This window comes from Triticum urartu, chromosome 7 (genome assembly GCF_003073215.2).
Source record: "Triticum urartu cultivar G1812 chromosome 7, Tu2.1, whole genome shotgun sequence".
Lineage (NCBI taxonomy): Eukaryota > Viridiplantae > Streptophyta > Magnoliopsida > Poales > Poaceae > Triticum > Triticum urartu.
The window spans coordinates 93,156,493-93,171,353 of record NC_053028.1 but is presented as its reverse complement, the minus strand read 5'-3'; the positions used below and the strand labels follow the sequence as shown (position 1 = coordinate 93,171,353).

At 46.9% G+C, this 14,861-nt stretch overlaps 1 protein-coding gene across 1 annotated transcript; it reads right to left on the bottom strand.

Moving 5' to 3' along the window:
* Nucleotides 1-6,616: 6,616 nt before the first annotated feature.
* Nucleotides 6,617-8,380, bottom strand: LOC125521833 (anthocyanidin 3-O-glucosyltransferase 2-like). The gene has a single exon (XM_048686895.1). It carries the CDS (start codon nt 8,307-8,309, stop codon nt 6,831-6,833), a length of 1,479 nt encoding a protein of 492 aa, XP_048542852.1. The 5' UTR covers nt 8,310-8,380; the 3' UTR covers nt 6,617-6,830.
* Between the last annotated feature and the right edge of the window lie 6,481 nt (nt 8,381-14,861).

Below are 14,861 nucleotides of genomic sequence, written 5' to 3'. Positions count from 1 at the left end.
AGCTCGGCACGGAGGAACTCGGTAGGTGTGTGTTTTGTTATGTATGCTCTATGGAGCCTCTGTTCTTTGTATATTCTCTACAAAGAGGGGCTGCGTGGGAGAGTAAAGAAATGCAGCTGACACATGGTGGAAGAATTCTCTGAAAGTACAAAACGACACCTGGAGGAAGAATTCTCTAAAAGTACAAAATGTGTCCATAACAAGCTCAAGCTCAAGTAGTGACACGTATACTCAGAGCTAGGCAGTGCAGTGCCATGCAAAAAATTCTTTTTTTTAAATAAGAGCATCTACAATCAGATCCCTCGGACGTTCAATCAAACAGTCCAGTCACTGCCCGGACCGGACATAAGAAAGAAGAAAACAGCCACTCAACCTGACTCCCGCCCGTCACTTTTATCTCCATATGACCGGGATGTTCGGGCTTGTCTGAATGGCCCTTCACGTAGGATGCGGCCCACCCCGAACCACTTTTTCACTTTTTATTCTTTCTTTTCTCTTTCTCTCTCCATCCCAACAATCACATGCATTTGGTCGAACAATTTGAGAAGGGTATAGAGGATATTGTTGCATGCATGCACATATAGAGGCTTAAAACGGACGCGACCGATCACTGACCGGGCACCTTCGTGGATGTCTGGGGATCGAAATTACCTAATCCTGGTTGTGGATGCTCTAACACTACTCCGAACCGATTCACAAAATATGACAGTGTGTTGCGTGACATGACGTGAAAACAACTCACCTTTTATATTCGGTGGTTTTTTTCACTCCTCTAGTAGTGTTGTACTATTAAACTTACACATTTGGTATGCAAGCCAAATGAATTTTTGAGATTTTAATATTTTAATTGGGCAATTTGGAAATCCTGTTGTACAATTTCTGGTTTAGATCAACAAAAGTGCTCCACAAACGATAGTGTTGGACCATAACTGCACGACCCAGGGATCCGGCGGCACTAAAAAATACTAATAAAAAAAATCTAAACTTTCATAATGGAAAATAAAAAGAATTAAGATAAACCCTTTAAAGCAAGAGCAAGAACTACAGTGATTTTTTTACATGCATTGTTGAATTTTCTTTTAATCTTCCTCGTTTTAAACAGATGATTGAGAGCAATAGAAATGAAACAAATAGAGTAGCAAATATACAGTATTTTTAAAGATGGACGCCGACAAGTGTCATATGTGTTGATGTTAGGGGATCTGCACACACATTTTTGTGTGGTGTATAAGAGAAACAGCACACACACCTACGTGTGGGTAAAACAAGTAATGCCCACACACCTCTTTTTTCCTCTCCCGATCCCCCTCACACGCGTGCGTGTGGGCGAAATAGATAACTCCCACACGCGTGTATGTCAGGCCTCATACCTTGTGGTCCCGCACGCCCCGCGTGACAGTCACCGCGTGTCCCGCAATTGCCATGGTCCAGACCCTCGTCCATGTTCGTTTAACTATAGTTGCCATGTCGCTGAACTTCGGTTGCCATGTCGGACAACTATAGTTGTCATGGTTGCTCAACTGCAGTTGCCATGTATGGTTTGGTCTACTGCAGTTGCCATGATTTCAAAATTTTAGGAGTTGCCACCCACTAACACTAGGTAGTTGCCGTGTAGCACTACAAAAAGGCATGGCAAAAAACATGTTCGGGTAAAAGAGAGAGTTGCCGTGTGCTCACAAGCACGCTAGGGTAGTTGATATGTAAAGAGAAAGAGTTGCCATCTACTTACGTGCACGCTAGGGCAGTTGACATGTACCATGCAAAAACACATGGCAACTCGGGTAAAAAAGAATTGCCATCTGCTTACAAACAAAGCTAGGGCAGTTGCTATGTACCCTGCAGAAACACATGGCAACTGCCAGCTTTGGGTGTGGGCGAGGAGACGGGCGTGTGTGTGAAGTGATAAACGTCCACACACCAGCCCCCTCTGCGTGCGTGAAAACTGGTGTGTGGGTGAATTGTTAAACGCCCACACACCAGCCCCCCGTATGATGAAAAAGGACGTGTGGACGATCGAATTAAGGTCTATTTAGGACACATCTAGATGTGACATAATTATGTCACATCTAAGATGACATCATCCTATTATTTATGGCTCTCGATCGATCCATTTATCCTCTCGTCGATTTTTTGTCACCCATGGGCTTCCTCCCTTCGGGCTCGTCATTTTCTTTATCGCTCCATAGGCTGGGCCTTGTTTGTTTGTTTATTTTGGGAGCTGCCCCGTGTTGCGGGCCGCGTGCCTCGCAAGGAGCCCCGGCTGGGCCGGCCACACGATTCCACACCGGTCGACAATGCTTCGCTGGAAAACTCCAAAAAGGAAGAGCAGCCGCACAGATTCAACACAAAAACATCTTACTGTTAAATGCCTGTAGCTTTCCGTAAAGAAAATGTCGACCGCCTCCAGCTAGCCACAGTACCTGTTGGGCACTCCTATATTCTAATCACCGTAAAACTCTCTCAAGCGGCCGATCGAACAATTTCAGAACTTCACCAACATTTCTTCAATTTTTTTGATTTTTAATCGAGAAAAACAGTTGTCGAGAACATCTTTTGCTATTGAGATTATTTTTTGGGAATATACGAACATTCTTTTCAAACTTCTGAACATTTTATAAAAATGCGCACTCCTTTTAGAAAAAGTTGAACTTTTATAGAAAAGTACACACACCCCTAGTTGCGAGTCGATGGTCGGCTTGCAACTAGGGATCATCGACAGACTCACACATACACACACCTAGTTACGAGCTAATGGTTGGCTTGCAACTGGGGGCCACGACAAACACACACACACCCTTAGTTGCGAGTCCATGGTCGACATGCAACTAGTGACCCTCGACAAATACACAGACTTCTATTTGCGATTCAATGGTGGACATGCAACTGGGGAATCTTGACAAATACATACACCCCTAGTTGCGAGTCGATGGTCGGCTTGCAACTGGGAACTGTCGACAAACACACACGCGCACACACCCTTAGTTGCGAGTTGCTGATCGGCTTGCAACTGGGGGCCATGACAAAACACACACACCCCTAGTTGCAAGTCGATGGTTGACATGCAACCGGGGACCCTCAAAAAACAAAAACACACTCCCCCTAGTCGTGAGTCGATACTCGGCTTGCAACCGGGAACCCTCGACAAACACACACACACACACACCCACACACGCACACACCATTAGTTGCGAGTCGATGGTCGGCATGCTACTAGCGACTCTCGACAAACACACGCGCTCCTAGTTGCGAGTCGATGGTTGGCATGCAACTAGGGACCCTCGACACACACACACAATTGCGAGTCATTGGTCGACATGCAACTAGGGACCCTCAACAAACACACACACCCCTAGTTGTGAGTCGATGGTCGGGTGGAAACTGGGGGGCATGACAAAACACACAAACTCCCCTAGTTGCGAGTTGAAGGTTGACATGCAACTGGGGACCCTCGACACATACACACACTCCTAGTTGCGATTCGGTGGTTCCCTTGCAACTGGGGGGCCTCGCCAAAACACACACACCCCCTAGTTGTGAGTCGATCTTCAGCTTGGAATTAGGGACCCTTGACAAACACACACTCCCCTAGTGGCAAGTCGATGGTTGACATCCAAATGGGGACCCTCGACAAACACATACATACACCCCTGGTTGCGAGTCGATGGTTGACATGCAATTGGGGACCGTCAACAAAACACACACACCCTAGTTGCGAGTCGATGGTTGACATGCAAATAGGTACCCTTGACAAACACACAAACACACACACACACCCTAGTTGCGAGTCGATGATCGGCATGCAACTGGGGACCCTCAAGAAACACACACGCACACCCCTAGTTGCGAGTTGATGGTCGGGTTGCAACTGGGGACCCTTGAAAAACAAAAACACACTCCCCCTAGTCACGAGTCGATGCTCGGCTTGCAACTGGGGACCCTTGACAAACACACACACACACACATACACACACACATGATTAATTGAGGGTCGATGGTCGGCATGCAACTGGCGACTCTCGACAAACACGCGCGCTCCTAGTTGCGAGTCGATGGTTGACATGCAAGTGGGGACCCTCCACACACACACACACACCCTAGTTGCGAGTCATTGGTCGGCATGCAACTAAGGGCCCTCAGCAAACACACACACCCCTAGTTGTGAGTCGGTGGTCGGGTGGCAACTTGGGGGCATGACAAAACACACACACTCCCCTAGTTGCGAGTTGAAGGTTGACATGCAACTGGGGACCCTCGACTCGACAAACACACACACACACACACACACACACCTAGTTGCGACTCTTTGGTCAGCTTGCAACTGGGGGGCCTCACCAACACAGACACACACACACCCTAGTTTTGAGTCGATCTTCAGCTTGGAATTGGGACCCTTAACAAACACACAACCCCCTAGTTGCGAGTCGATGGTTGACATGAAACTGGGGACTCTCGATAAACACACACGTACACCCCTAGTTGCGAGTCGATGCTTGACATGCAACTGGGACCCTCAACAAAACACACACACCCTAGTTGCAAGTCAATGGTTGTCATGGAAGTAGAGACCCTCGACAAACATAAACACATCCCTAGTTGCTAGTCGATGGTCGGCATGCAACTGGGGACCCTCCAGAAACACACACACACACACACACACCTAGTTGTGAGTCGATGGTCGGGTTGCAACTGGGGACCCTCCACACACGCACGCACACACACACACACACGCACACACAGAGACACACACACACACACCTAGTTGCGAGTCAACGGTTGGGTTGCAACTGGGGACCCTCGACAAAACACACACCCCTAGTTGCGAGTTGATGGTCGACATGCAACTGGGGGCCACGACAAAACACACACACCTCTAGTTGCGTGTCGATGGTTGGCATGCAACTGGGCACCCTCGACAAACACACACACACATCCCTAGTTGCGAATTAATGGTCGGAATGCAACTGGGGGCCTCGACAAACACACACACACCCTAGTTGCGAGTTGATGGTCAGCATGTAACTGGGGACCCTCGACAAACACATACACCCCTAGTTGCGAGTATTGGTCGGCATGTAACTGGGGACCTTCGACAAACACATACACCCTTAGTTGTGAGTCGATGGTCGGCATGCAACTGGGGACCCTCGACAAACACACACACACACACACACACACACACACACCCTTAGTTGCAAGTCGATGATCGGCAGCAACTGAGGACCCTTGACAAACACACACACCCCCAGGCGTGAGTCGGTGGTCGGGTGGCAACTGGGGGGCATGACAAAACACACACCCTCCCCTAGTTGCGAGTTGAAGGTTGACATGCAACTAGGGACCCTCAACAAATACACACACACACACATACACACACACACACACACACTTAGTTGCTAGTCGATGATCGGCATGCAACTGAGGACCCTTAACAAACACACACACCCCTAGTTGCGCGTCAAAGACTTGCAACTAGTACAAAAAAATTGTCCCCATTTTAGCTGTAGACAAAAATCATGAATTTTAAAAAAGTACATCAAAATTAAAAACAAGAAAGGAAACAGAAAACTGAAAGGAGAACATAAAAAAACATGAATTTAGAAAAACTTCATGGGTTCGAAACAAATAAATGGAAAGGAAAAAAACGAAAAACTACACCCTCGGACATTGCGTGTCGCAACTAGGTCAGGCGTGAGTTTTGTGTTGGGGTTGGACATGCAATTGGGTTGAGCAAATTGTGTGTCAGTGTTGGAATGCAACTACATAGGTGTATTCGGTTGGGTGCGTATGTCGAAGATGGGCATACACCTAGGTCAAACGAGTTGTGTGTTAGAGTTGGACAAACAACTATATACATATACTGTGTCAAGCACGAGTTGCGTGTCGAAAGTGGACATGCAACTAGATCGGGCATGAGTTGCGTGCTAATATTGAACGCGAAACTAAATAAGGGTCCGGGGAATTTGATGATAGACATGTAACAGACACCACCAAAAAATAAAGAATTAAAAAAACCCATGAATTGGAAACAAATAAATTTAATAGATAAAGGAAAAAAACAAACAAAAAATAACGCAGCAAACAAAAAACAACCCGAATCAGAAGACAAACATGCATCGGCGCTGTGTATATATACAAAGCATATAATTGCAGTGGAAGAAAAAAGTAGAAGAGAAAATGTCTAAATAGCCCACAAATGAAATTCCGGCAATAAACAAACACAACACAAATAATAGACAGGAAAATGAAGCTCGAAAAAGGAAAAAAATGGTCCTAATGGACACACAGACAGACTAAAAAAAGGGACGCGCACACGATAGATTTCTATCTTCTTTTTTTGGACAAGAATAACTTTCTATGTGACACGAACATCTGAAGCACACTCTGCAGTTCAAAAAAACGAAACAAAAAAAGCGGCGCGACCCTTCACTGGCCTGACTACAATAATGGGCCAGAAACAAAAAATGGGCCCAAAAAAAAGAACTACGGGCCATGCAACGAGCGACAACGACAACAAAATACGAGATCAGAATTTTACATGAGAATTACAGCAAACAGATCCAATGATTAGGGATTTAGATGTGACATCCTTAAATAACATTTAGATGTGACTTAGCAATTCCGATCGAATAAATGTCCACATACCAGCTTAGTTCTACGTGACACATAAAAATTGATAGAACACGCTAAGATAGATGCAGAATTGGTTGGACAAGGATCCATGCGTGTGGACACTGCGGTGAATTTATTCCCCAAACAGAATAGAAATGAAAGAAACAGCCAGAACTGCGGTGAATTTATTCCCCAAAGCAAAAGCACAGATCCGACTACGTTCACGTGGTGTGAGTGCTTCCTCTTTTGGGCAGCACCGCGCCTCGGACGAGCTCCTCGGAGAGCCTCTGCAGCGAAGCGTGGGAAGAACCGCTCTGTTCCACGGCATTGCGGCAGGCGCGCTTCATCTCCATGGCCTTCTCCCTCGCCTCCTCGCCGCCGCCGCCGCCGCCGCCCATGAGGGACCTGACCGCCCGCTCCAGCTGCGCCGCCTCGACGTAGTTCCCGCGCTTCCTGTCCATCTCCAACGGCACGGCGGCGCCCATCCCGTGGACGACCGCGAAGGCGTTGAGGTGCTGGTCGGCGGCGAGCGGCCAGGGTAGCATGGGCACGCCGAACCAGAGGCTCTCGAGGATGGAGTTCCAGCCGCAGTGCGTGACGAAGCCCCCGACGGCGGCGTGCGCCAGTATCTCCTTCTGCGGCGCCCTCGTCGGCCACACCAGCCCTCTCCCTTTCGTCTTGTCCAGGAAGCCCTCCGGGAGCAGCTCGGCGAGGTTCGCGTCCGTCGGGTCTCTCGCGCCCATCGTGGTGTCCACCGGCAGGCCGCGCAGCACCAAGAGGAAGCGGTGGCCGCTGCGCTCCAGGCCGTGGGCTATCTCGTGCACCTGCGGTGGAGGCAGCATCCCTTTGCTCCCGAAGCAGAGGAACATCACCGAGCTCGGAGGCTGCGAGTCGAGCCACCGCACGCACTCGTGCGGCTGCGACTGCTCGGCCAGCGGGCTTGTTATTAGCGAGATTGCTGGGCCGATGGGGTACACGGTCGGGGCCCGGGCGCCGCGGGTGCACCGGCCCTCGGCGATGGCGGCGAGGACTCCGGGCTCGAGCTCCGCTGCCGTGTTGACGATGATGCCGTTGGCTTCCATGTAGCGCCTCCCAGTGTACAGGAACCATGCGTAGGTCGGGCTCTTTTTGTCCAGCAAGGTCTCCGGCAGGAAGGAGGGCGGCAGCGGCGGGAGCCCGGGCACGTCCACCGCGCCTTCAAGTTCAAACTCCCCCTCCACCTCGTCCTGCAGCGACGGCGCGCGCAGCAGCAGCGCCAGCATCGCGGCGCCGGAGGTGAAGTAGACGTAGGCCGGCAGGGCGAGGTCGCGGGACACGTCGAGCGCCGGGGTGAAGAAGATGTCGAGGACGAGCGCGGCGACCGGGCACGCGAGGCCGGCGACGGCGGCCCGGATGTGGGGCACGTGGAGCTGCACGATGCGGGAGATCCACTCCTCGACGCCGGTGTGGTCGGTCGGGAGCGGCACGGACGGGAGGTGAAGGAAGCGGATGTCGGTGGCGCCGGCTTGTTCCTCTTCCCGGCGCACGTGGTCGGCGATGTCGGACTCGGCCTGCGCCGTCGGGGCCGGCATGAGGAGCACCGTGAGCGAGAGGGCGCTGCTGCTGGTGCATTGGAGCATCCGCTTGCCGGCCTCGATCATGGGCATGAAGTGGCCGACGCCCCACGCAGGCAGTAGGACGATGGTCGGTTTTGCTGCCATGGAGAGAGTGTTCTTGTCTGCAGGCTACTCTTTCTTCGTCGACTGTTTTTTTCTCAGTGATGACTAAAAATGGCATCAGTGGATCTATACAAATATACACATTTGGACGTGGTAGGTACGGCAGCAAACGAATGAATGGTCCTATGATTTCCACGTCTGACCGTCACGAATCAATGCTGCTGTAGCTGTTGAATTAACTAGCAAAACAGCCCATACGTTGCAACGGGAGAAAAAACATAACACACGCTCTTAACTCAACGACCATCACTCAAGACCATAATAGGCCCATCTTCTTTATTTTTGTGAGGCATCATATTTGTGTTGCCGCTTATCCTCCTTCTCACCCTCGCCGGCGATGGCCTCGGTGTTCACACAAAACAACAAAAAAGTGTGTTGAATATGGTTAATCCTAAGGCGTCTCTCTTTCCCTCTCTCCTCCCTCTCCCTCTCCCTCTCTCTCTCCCTCTCTCTCGCTCGCTTTCTCTCACTCTCGCGATGAGAAATCTGTTGTTTTCCCCTGCGATATTTTTCAGAGGTATGCATGTGTAGTTATTGATGTTTTCTTTTTCGTATATGGTTATAGTTGGGTGTTTATTTGTAATTTGGATCGCCGCCGGTATGAAAAAAACCGAATCTTGCGCTATAAATTATAAGTTTTCTTCCATAACAATATTTTAAAAATATTTAACAGGTAAAATTAACATCATATTTAGATTTCACACATTTTTCTAATAAAATTTCATACATAATATGTTAAAATCGAAGTTACGGTTTAAAAGATACAGATAATTTAGAAAATCATTTTGTTTGACTCAAATATAGTCTGAAATAATATTTAAAAATACTTAACAGGTAAAAATAATCTCATATTCGTATTCTACATATTTTTCTAATCAAATTTCATATATAACATGTTCAAATCGAAGTTACGGTTTAAAAGATATGGATGATTTTAAAAAGCATTTGTTTGACTTAAATATGATCTGCGGATGAATTATCTAAAATATCAGGGAGGGTTTCGAAAAATGTAAAATAACGGTTCGGGTGTGACTTAAATCTGGACGGCGGGTTGATTTCAAGAAAAGATAGGGACTTTTGTGTAAAATGCGAAAATAATGATTCGTTTTAACTTAAAACAGGACTGCGGGTTGAATTCTCTGAAATAGAGAGACTTTTCTGAAAAATGCCACGATGGACGAAAGAACCCCAATTTGCTTTATTATTAGGTAAAGATTAATTCGGGGACCCAACCTAGTTTTTTTCACCCCTAAAAAAACCAGTTTTTTTAAGGATTACCGCGTGTTTTATTAATCACAAACATAGTGGATAAAACACACACACGGAACCGACCAGAAAGAGTGAAAGACCGAGAGAGAGAACACGTCGTTGAATTCGGAGAACCATAGCCCAGAAGGGCGTTGTGAGCCGATGAAGAAGTCTGCCGAGGATGAGGCCGTTTATCTTTGTGGCGTGTCGACCGGGGATCTTCCCCATCATCCTTAAATTCCGGAGCTACTGTTGAAGAAAATATGCCCTAGAGGCAATAATAAAGTTATTATTTATTTCCTTATAATCGTGATAAATGTTTATTATTCATGCTAGAATTGTATTAACCGGAAACATAATACATGTATGAATACATAGACAAACAAAGTGTCACTAGTATGCCTCTACTTGACTAGCTCGTTAATCAAAGATGGTTATGTTTCCTAACCATGAACAATGAGTTGTTATTTGATTAACGAGGTCACATCATTAGTTGAATGATCTGATTGACATGACCCATTCCATTAGCTTAGCACCCGATCGTTTAGTATGTTGCTATTGCTTTCTTCATGACTTATACATGTTCCTATAACTATGAGATTATGCAACTCCCGTTTACCGGAGGAACACTTTGGGTACTACCAAACGTCACAACGTAACTGGGTGATTATAAAGGAGTACTACAGGTGTCTCCAATGGTACATGTTGGGTTGGCGTATTTCGAGATTAGGTTTTGTCACTCCGATTGTCGGAGAGGTATCTCTGGGCCCTCTCGGTAATGCACATCACATAAGCCTTGCAAGCATTACAACTAATATGGTAGTTGTGAGATGATGTATTACGGAACGAGTAAGAGACTTGCCGGTAACGAGATTGAACTAGGTATTGGATACCGACGATCGAATCTCGGGCAAGTAACATACCGATGACAAAGGGAACAACGTATGTTGTTATGCGGTCTGACCGATAAAGATCTTCGTAGAATATGTAGGAGCCAATATGGGCATCCAGGTCCCGCTATTGGTTATTGACCGGAGACGTGTCTCGGTCATGTCTACATTGTTCTCGAACCGTAGGGTCCGCACGCTTAACGTTACGATGACAGTTATTATGAGTTTATGCATTTTGATGTACCGAAGGTTGTTCGGAGTCCCGGATGTGATCACGGACATGACGAGGAGTCTCGAAATGGTCGAGACATAAAGATTGATATATTGGAAGCCTATGTTTGGACATCGGAAGTGTTCCGGGTGAAATCGGGATTTTACCGGAGTACCGGAAGGTTACCGGAACCCCCCGAGAATCATATGGGCCTTAGTGGGCCTTAGTGGAAAGGTGAAAGGGCTGCCCATAAGGGCTACGCGCCTCCCCCCTCCCCTAGTCCTATTAGGACTAGGAGAGATGGCCGGCCACCCCTCTCCCTCTTTCCCCCTTGGGAATCCTAGTTGGAATAGGATTGGGGGGGGGGGAGTCCTACTCCCGGTAGGAGTAGGACTCCTCCTGCGCCCTCCTCCTGGCCGGCGCACCTCTCCCCCTTGGCTCCTTTATATACGGAGGCAGGGGGCACCTCTAGACACAAGTTGATCATTAAGATCGTTCCTTAGCCGTGTGCGGTGCCCCCTGCCACCATATTCCACCTCGATCATATCGTTGTAGTGCTTAGGCGAAGCCCTGTGTCGATAATACATCAAGATCGTCACCACGCTGTCGTGCTGACGGAACTCCTCCCCGAAGCTTTGCTGGATCGGAGCCCGGGGATCGTCATCGAGCTGTACGTGTGCTAAGAACTCGGAGGTGCCGGAGTAACGGTGCTTGGATCGGTCGGATCGGGAAGAAGACGTACGACTACTTCCTCTACGTTGTGTCAACGCTTCCGTTGCGATCTACAAGGGCACGTAGATCATACTCTCCCCTCGTTGCTATGCATCACCATGATCTTGCGTGTACATAGGAATTTTTTTGAAATTACTACGTTCCCCAACAGTGGCATCCGAGCCTAGGTTTTATGGTTTGATGTTATTTGCACGAGTAGAACACAAGTGAGTTGTGGACGATACAAGTCATACTGCCTACCAGCATGTCATACTTTGGTTCGGCGGTATTTTTGGACGAGACGACCCGGACCAACCTTACGCGTACGCTTACGCGAGACCGGTTCCCTCGACGTGCTTTGCACATAGATGGCTTGCGGGCGACTGTCTCTCCAACTTTAGTTTAACCAAGTGTGGCTACGCTCGGTCCTTGCGAAGGTTAAAACGGAGTCTATTTGACAAACTATCGTTGTGGTTTTGATGCGTAGGTGAGATTGGTTCTTGCTTAAGCCCGTAGCAGCCACGTAAAACCTGCAACAACAAAGTAGAGGACGTCTAACTTGTTTTTGCAGGGCATGTTGTGATGTGATATGGTCAAGGCATGATGCTGAATTTTATTATATGAGATGATCATGTTTTGTAACCGAGTTATCGGCAACTGGCAGGAGCCATATGGTTGTCGCTTTATTGTATGCAATGCAATCGCGATGTAATGCTTTACTTTATTACTAAATGGTAGTGATAGTCGTGGAAGCATAAGATTGGCGAGACGACAACGATGCTACGATGGAGATCAAGGTGTCGCGCCGGTGACGATGGTGATCATGACGGTGCTTCGGAGATGGAGATCACAAGCACAAGATGATGATGGCCATATCATATCACTTATATTGATTGCATGTGATGTTTATCTTTTTATGCATCTTATCTTTCTTTGATTGACGGTAGCATTATAAGATGATCTCTCACTAAATTATCAAGAAGTGTTCTCCCTGAGTATGCACCGTTACCAAAGTTCGTCGTGCCCAGACACCACGTGATGATCGGGTGTGATAAGCTCTACGTCCATCTACAACGGGTGCAAGCTAGTTTTGCACACGCAGAATACTCAGGTTAAACTTGACGAGCCTAGCATATGCAGATATGGCCTCGGAACACGGAGACCGAAAGGTCGAGCGTGAATCATATAGTAGATATGATCAACATAACGATGTTCACCATTGAAAACTACTCCATCTCACATGATGATCGGTTATGGTTTAGTTGATTTGAATCACGTAATCACTTAGAAGATTGGAGGGATGTCTATCTAAGTGGGAGTTCTTAAGTAATTTGATTAATTAAACTTAAACTTATCATGAACTTAGTACCTGATAGTATCTTGCTTGTTTATGTTGATTGTAGATAGATGGCTCGTGCTGTTGTTCCGTTGAATTTTAATGCGTTCCTTGAGAAAGCAAAGTTGAAAGATGATGGTAGCAATTATACGGACTGGGTCCGTAACATGAGGATTATCCTCATTGCTGCTCAGAAGAATTACGTCCTGGAAGCACCGCTGGGTGCCAGGCCTGCTGCTAGAGCAACACCAGATGTTATGAACGTCTGGCAGAGCAAAGCTGATGACTACTCGATAGTTCAGTGTGCCATGCTTTACGGCTTAGAATCGGGACTTCAACGACGTTTTGAACGTCATGGAGCATATGAGATGTTCCAGGAGTTGAAGTTAATATTTCAAGCAAATGCCCGGATTGAGAGATATGAAGTCTCCAATAAGTTCTATAGCTACAAGATGGAGGAGAACAGTTCTGTCAGTGAGCATATACTCAAAATGTCTGGGTATAATAATCACTTGATTCAATTGGGAGTTAATCTTCCAGATGATTGCGTCATTGACAGAATTCTCCAATCGCTGCCACCAAGCTACAAGAGCTTCGTGATGAACTATAATATGCAAGGGATGAACAAGATTATTTCCGAGCTCTTCGCAATGCTGAAAGCTGCGGAGGTAGAAATCAAGAAGGAGCATCAAGTGTTGATGGTCAATAAGACCACTAGTTTCAAGAAAAAGGGCAAAGGGAAGAAGAAGGGGAACTTCAATAAGAATGGCAAGCAAGTTGCCGCTCAAGAGAAGAAACCCAAGTCTGGACCTAAGCCTGAAACTGAGTGCTTCTACTGCAAGCAGACTGGTCACTGGAAGCGGAACTGCCCCAAGTATTTGGCGGATAAGAAGGATGGCAAGGTGAACAAAGGTATATGTGATATACATGTTATTGATGTGTACCTTACTAGAGCTCGCAGTAGCACCTGGGTATTTGATACTGGTTCTGTTGCTAATGTTTGCAACTCGAAACAGGGACTACGGAATAAGCGGGCACTGGCAAAGGACGAGGTGACGATGCGCGTGGGAAACGGTTCCAAAGTCGATGTGATCGCGGTCGGCACGCTACCTCTACATCTACCTTCGGGATTAATATTAGACCTAAATAATTGTTATTTGGTGCCAGCGTTGAGCATGAACATTATATCTGGATCTTGTTTAATGCGAGACGGTTATTCATTTAAATCAGAGAATAATGGTTGTTCTATTTATATGAGTAATATCTTTTATGGTCATGTACCCTTGAAGAGTGGTCTATTCTTATTGAATCTCGATAGTAGTAATACACATATTCATAATGTTGAAGCCAAAAGATGCAGAGTTGATAATGATGGTGCAACTTATTTGTGGCACTGCCGTTTAGGTCATATCGGTGTAAAGCGCATGAAGAAACTCCATACTGATGGACTTTTGGAACCACTTGATTATGAATCACTTGGTACTTGCGAACCGTGCCTCATGGGCAAGATGACTAAAACACTGTTCTCCGGTACTATGGAGAGAGCAACAGATTTGTTGGAAATCATACATACAGATGTATGTGGTCCGATGAATATTGAGGCTCGTGGCGGATATCGTTATTTTCTTACCTTCACAGATGATTTAAGCAGATATGGTTATATCTACTTAATGAAACATAAGTCTGAAACATTTGAAAAGTTCAAAGAATTTCAGAGTCAAGTGGAAAATCATCGTAACAAGAAAATAAAGTTTCTACGATCTGATCGTGGAGGAGAATATTTGAGTTACGAGTTTGATGTACATTTGAAAAATTGTGGAATAGTTTCGCAACTCACGCCACCCGGAACACCACAGCGTAATGGTGTGTCCGAACGTCGTAATCGTACTTTACTAGATATGGTACGATCTATGATGTCTCTTACAGATTACCGCTATCGTTTTGGGATACGCTCTAGAGACGGCCGCATTCACGTTAAATAGGGCACCATCAAAATCCGTTGAGACGACGCCTTATGAACTGTGGTTTGGCAAGAAACCAAAGTTGTGGTTTCTGAAAGTTTGGGGATGCGATGCTTATGTGAAAAAGCTTCAACCTGATAAGCTCGAACCCAAATCGGAGAAATGTGTCTTCATAGG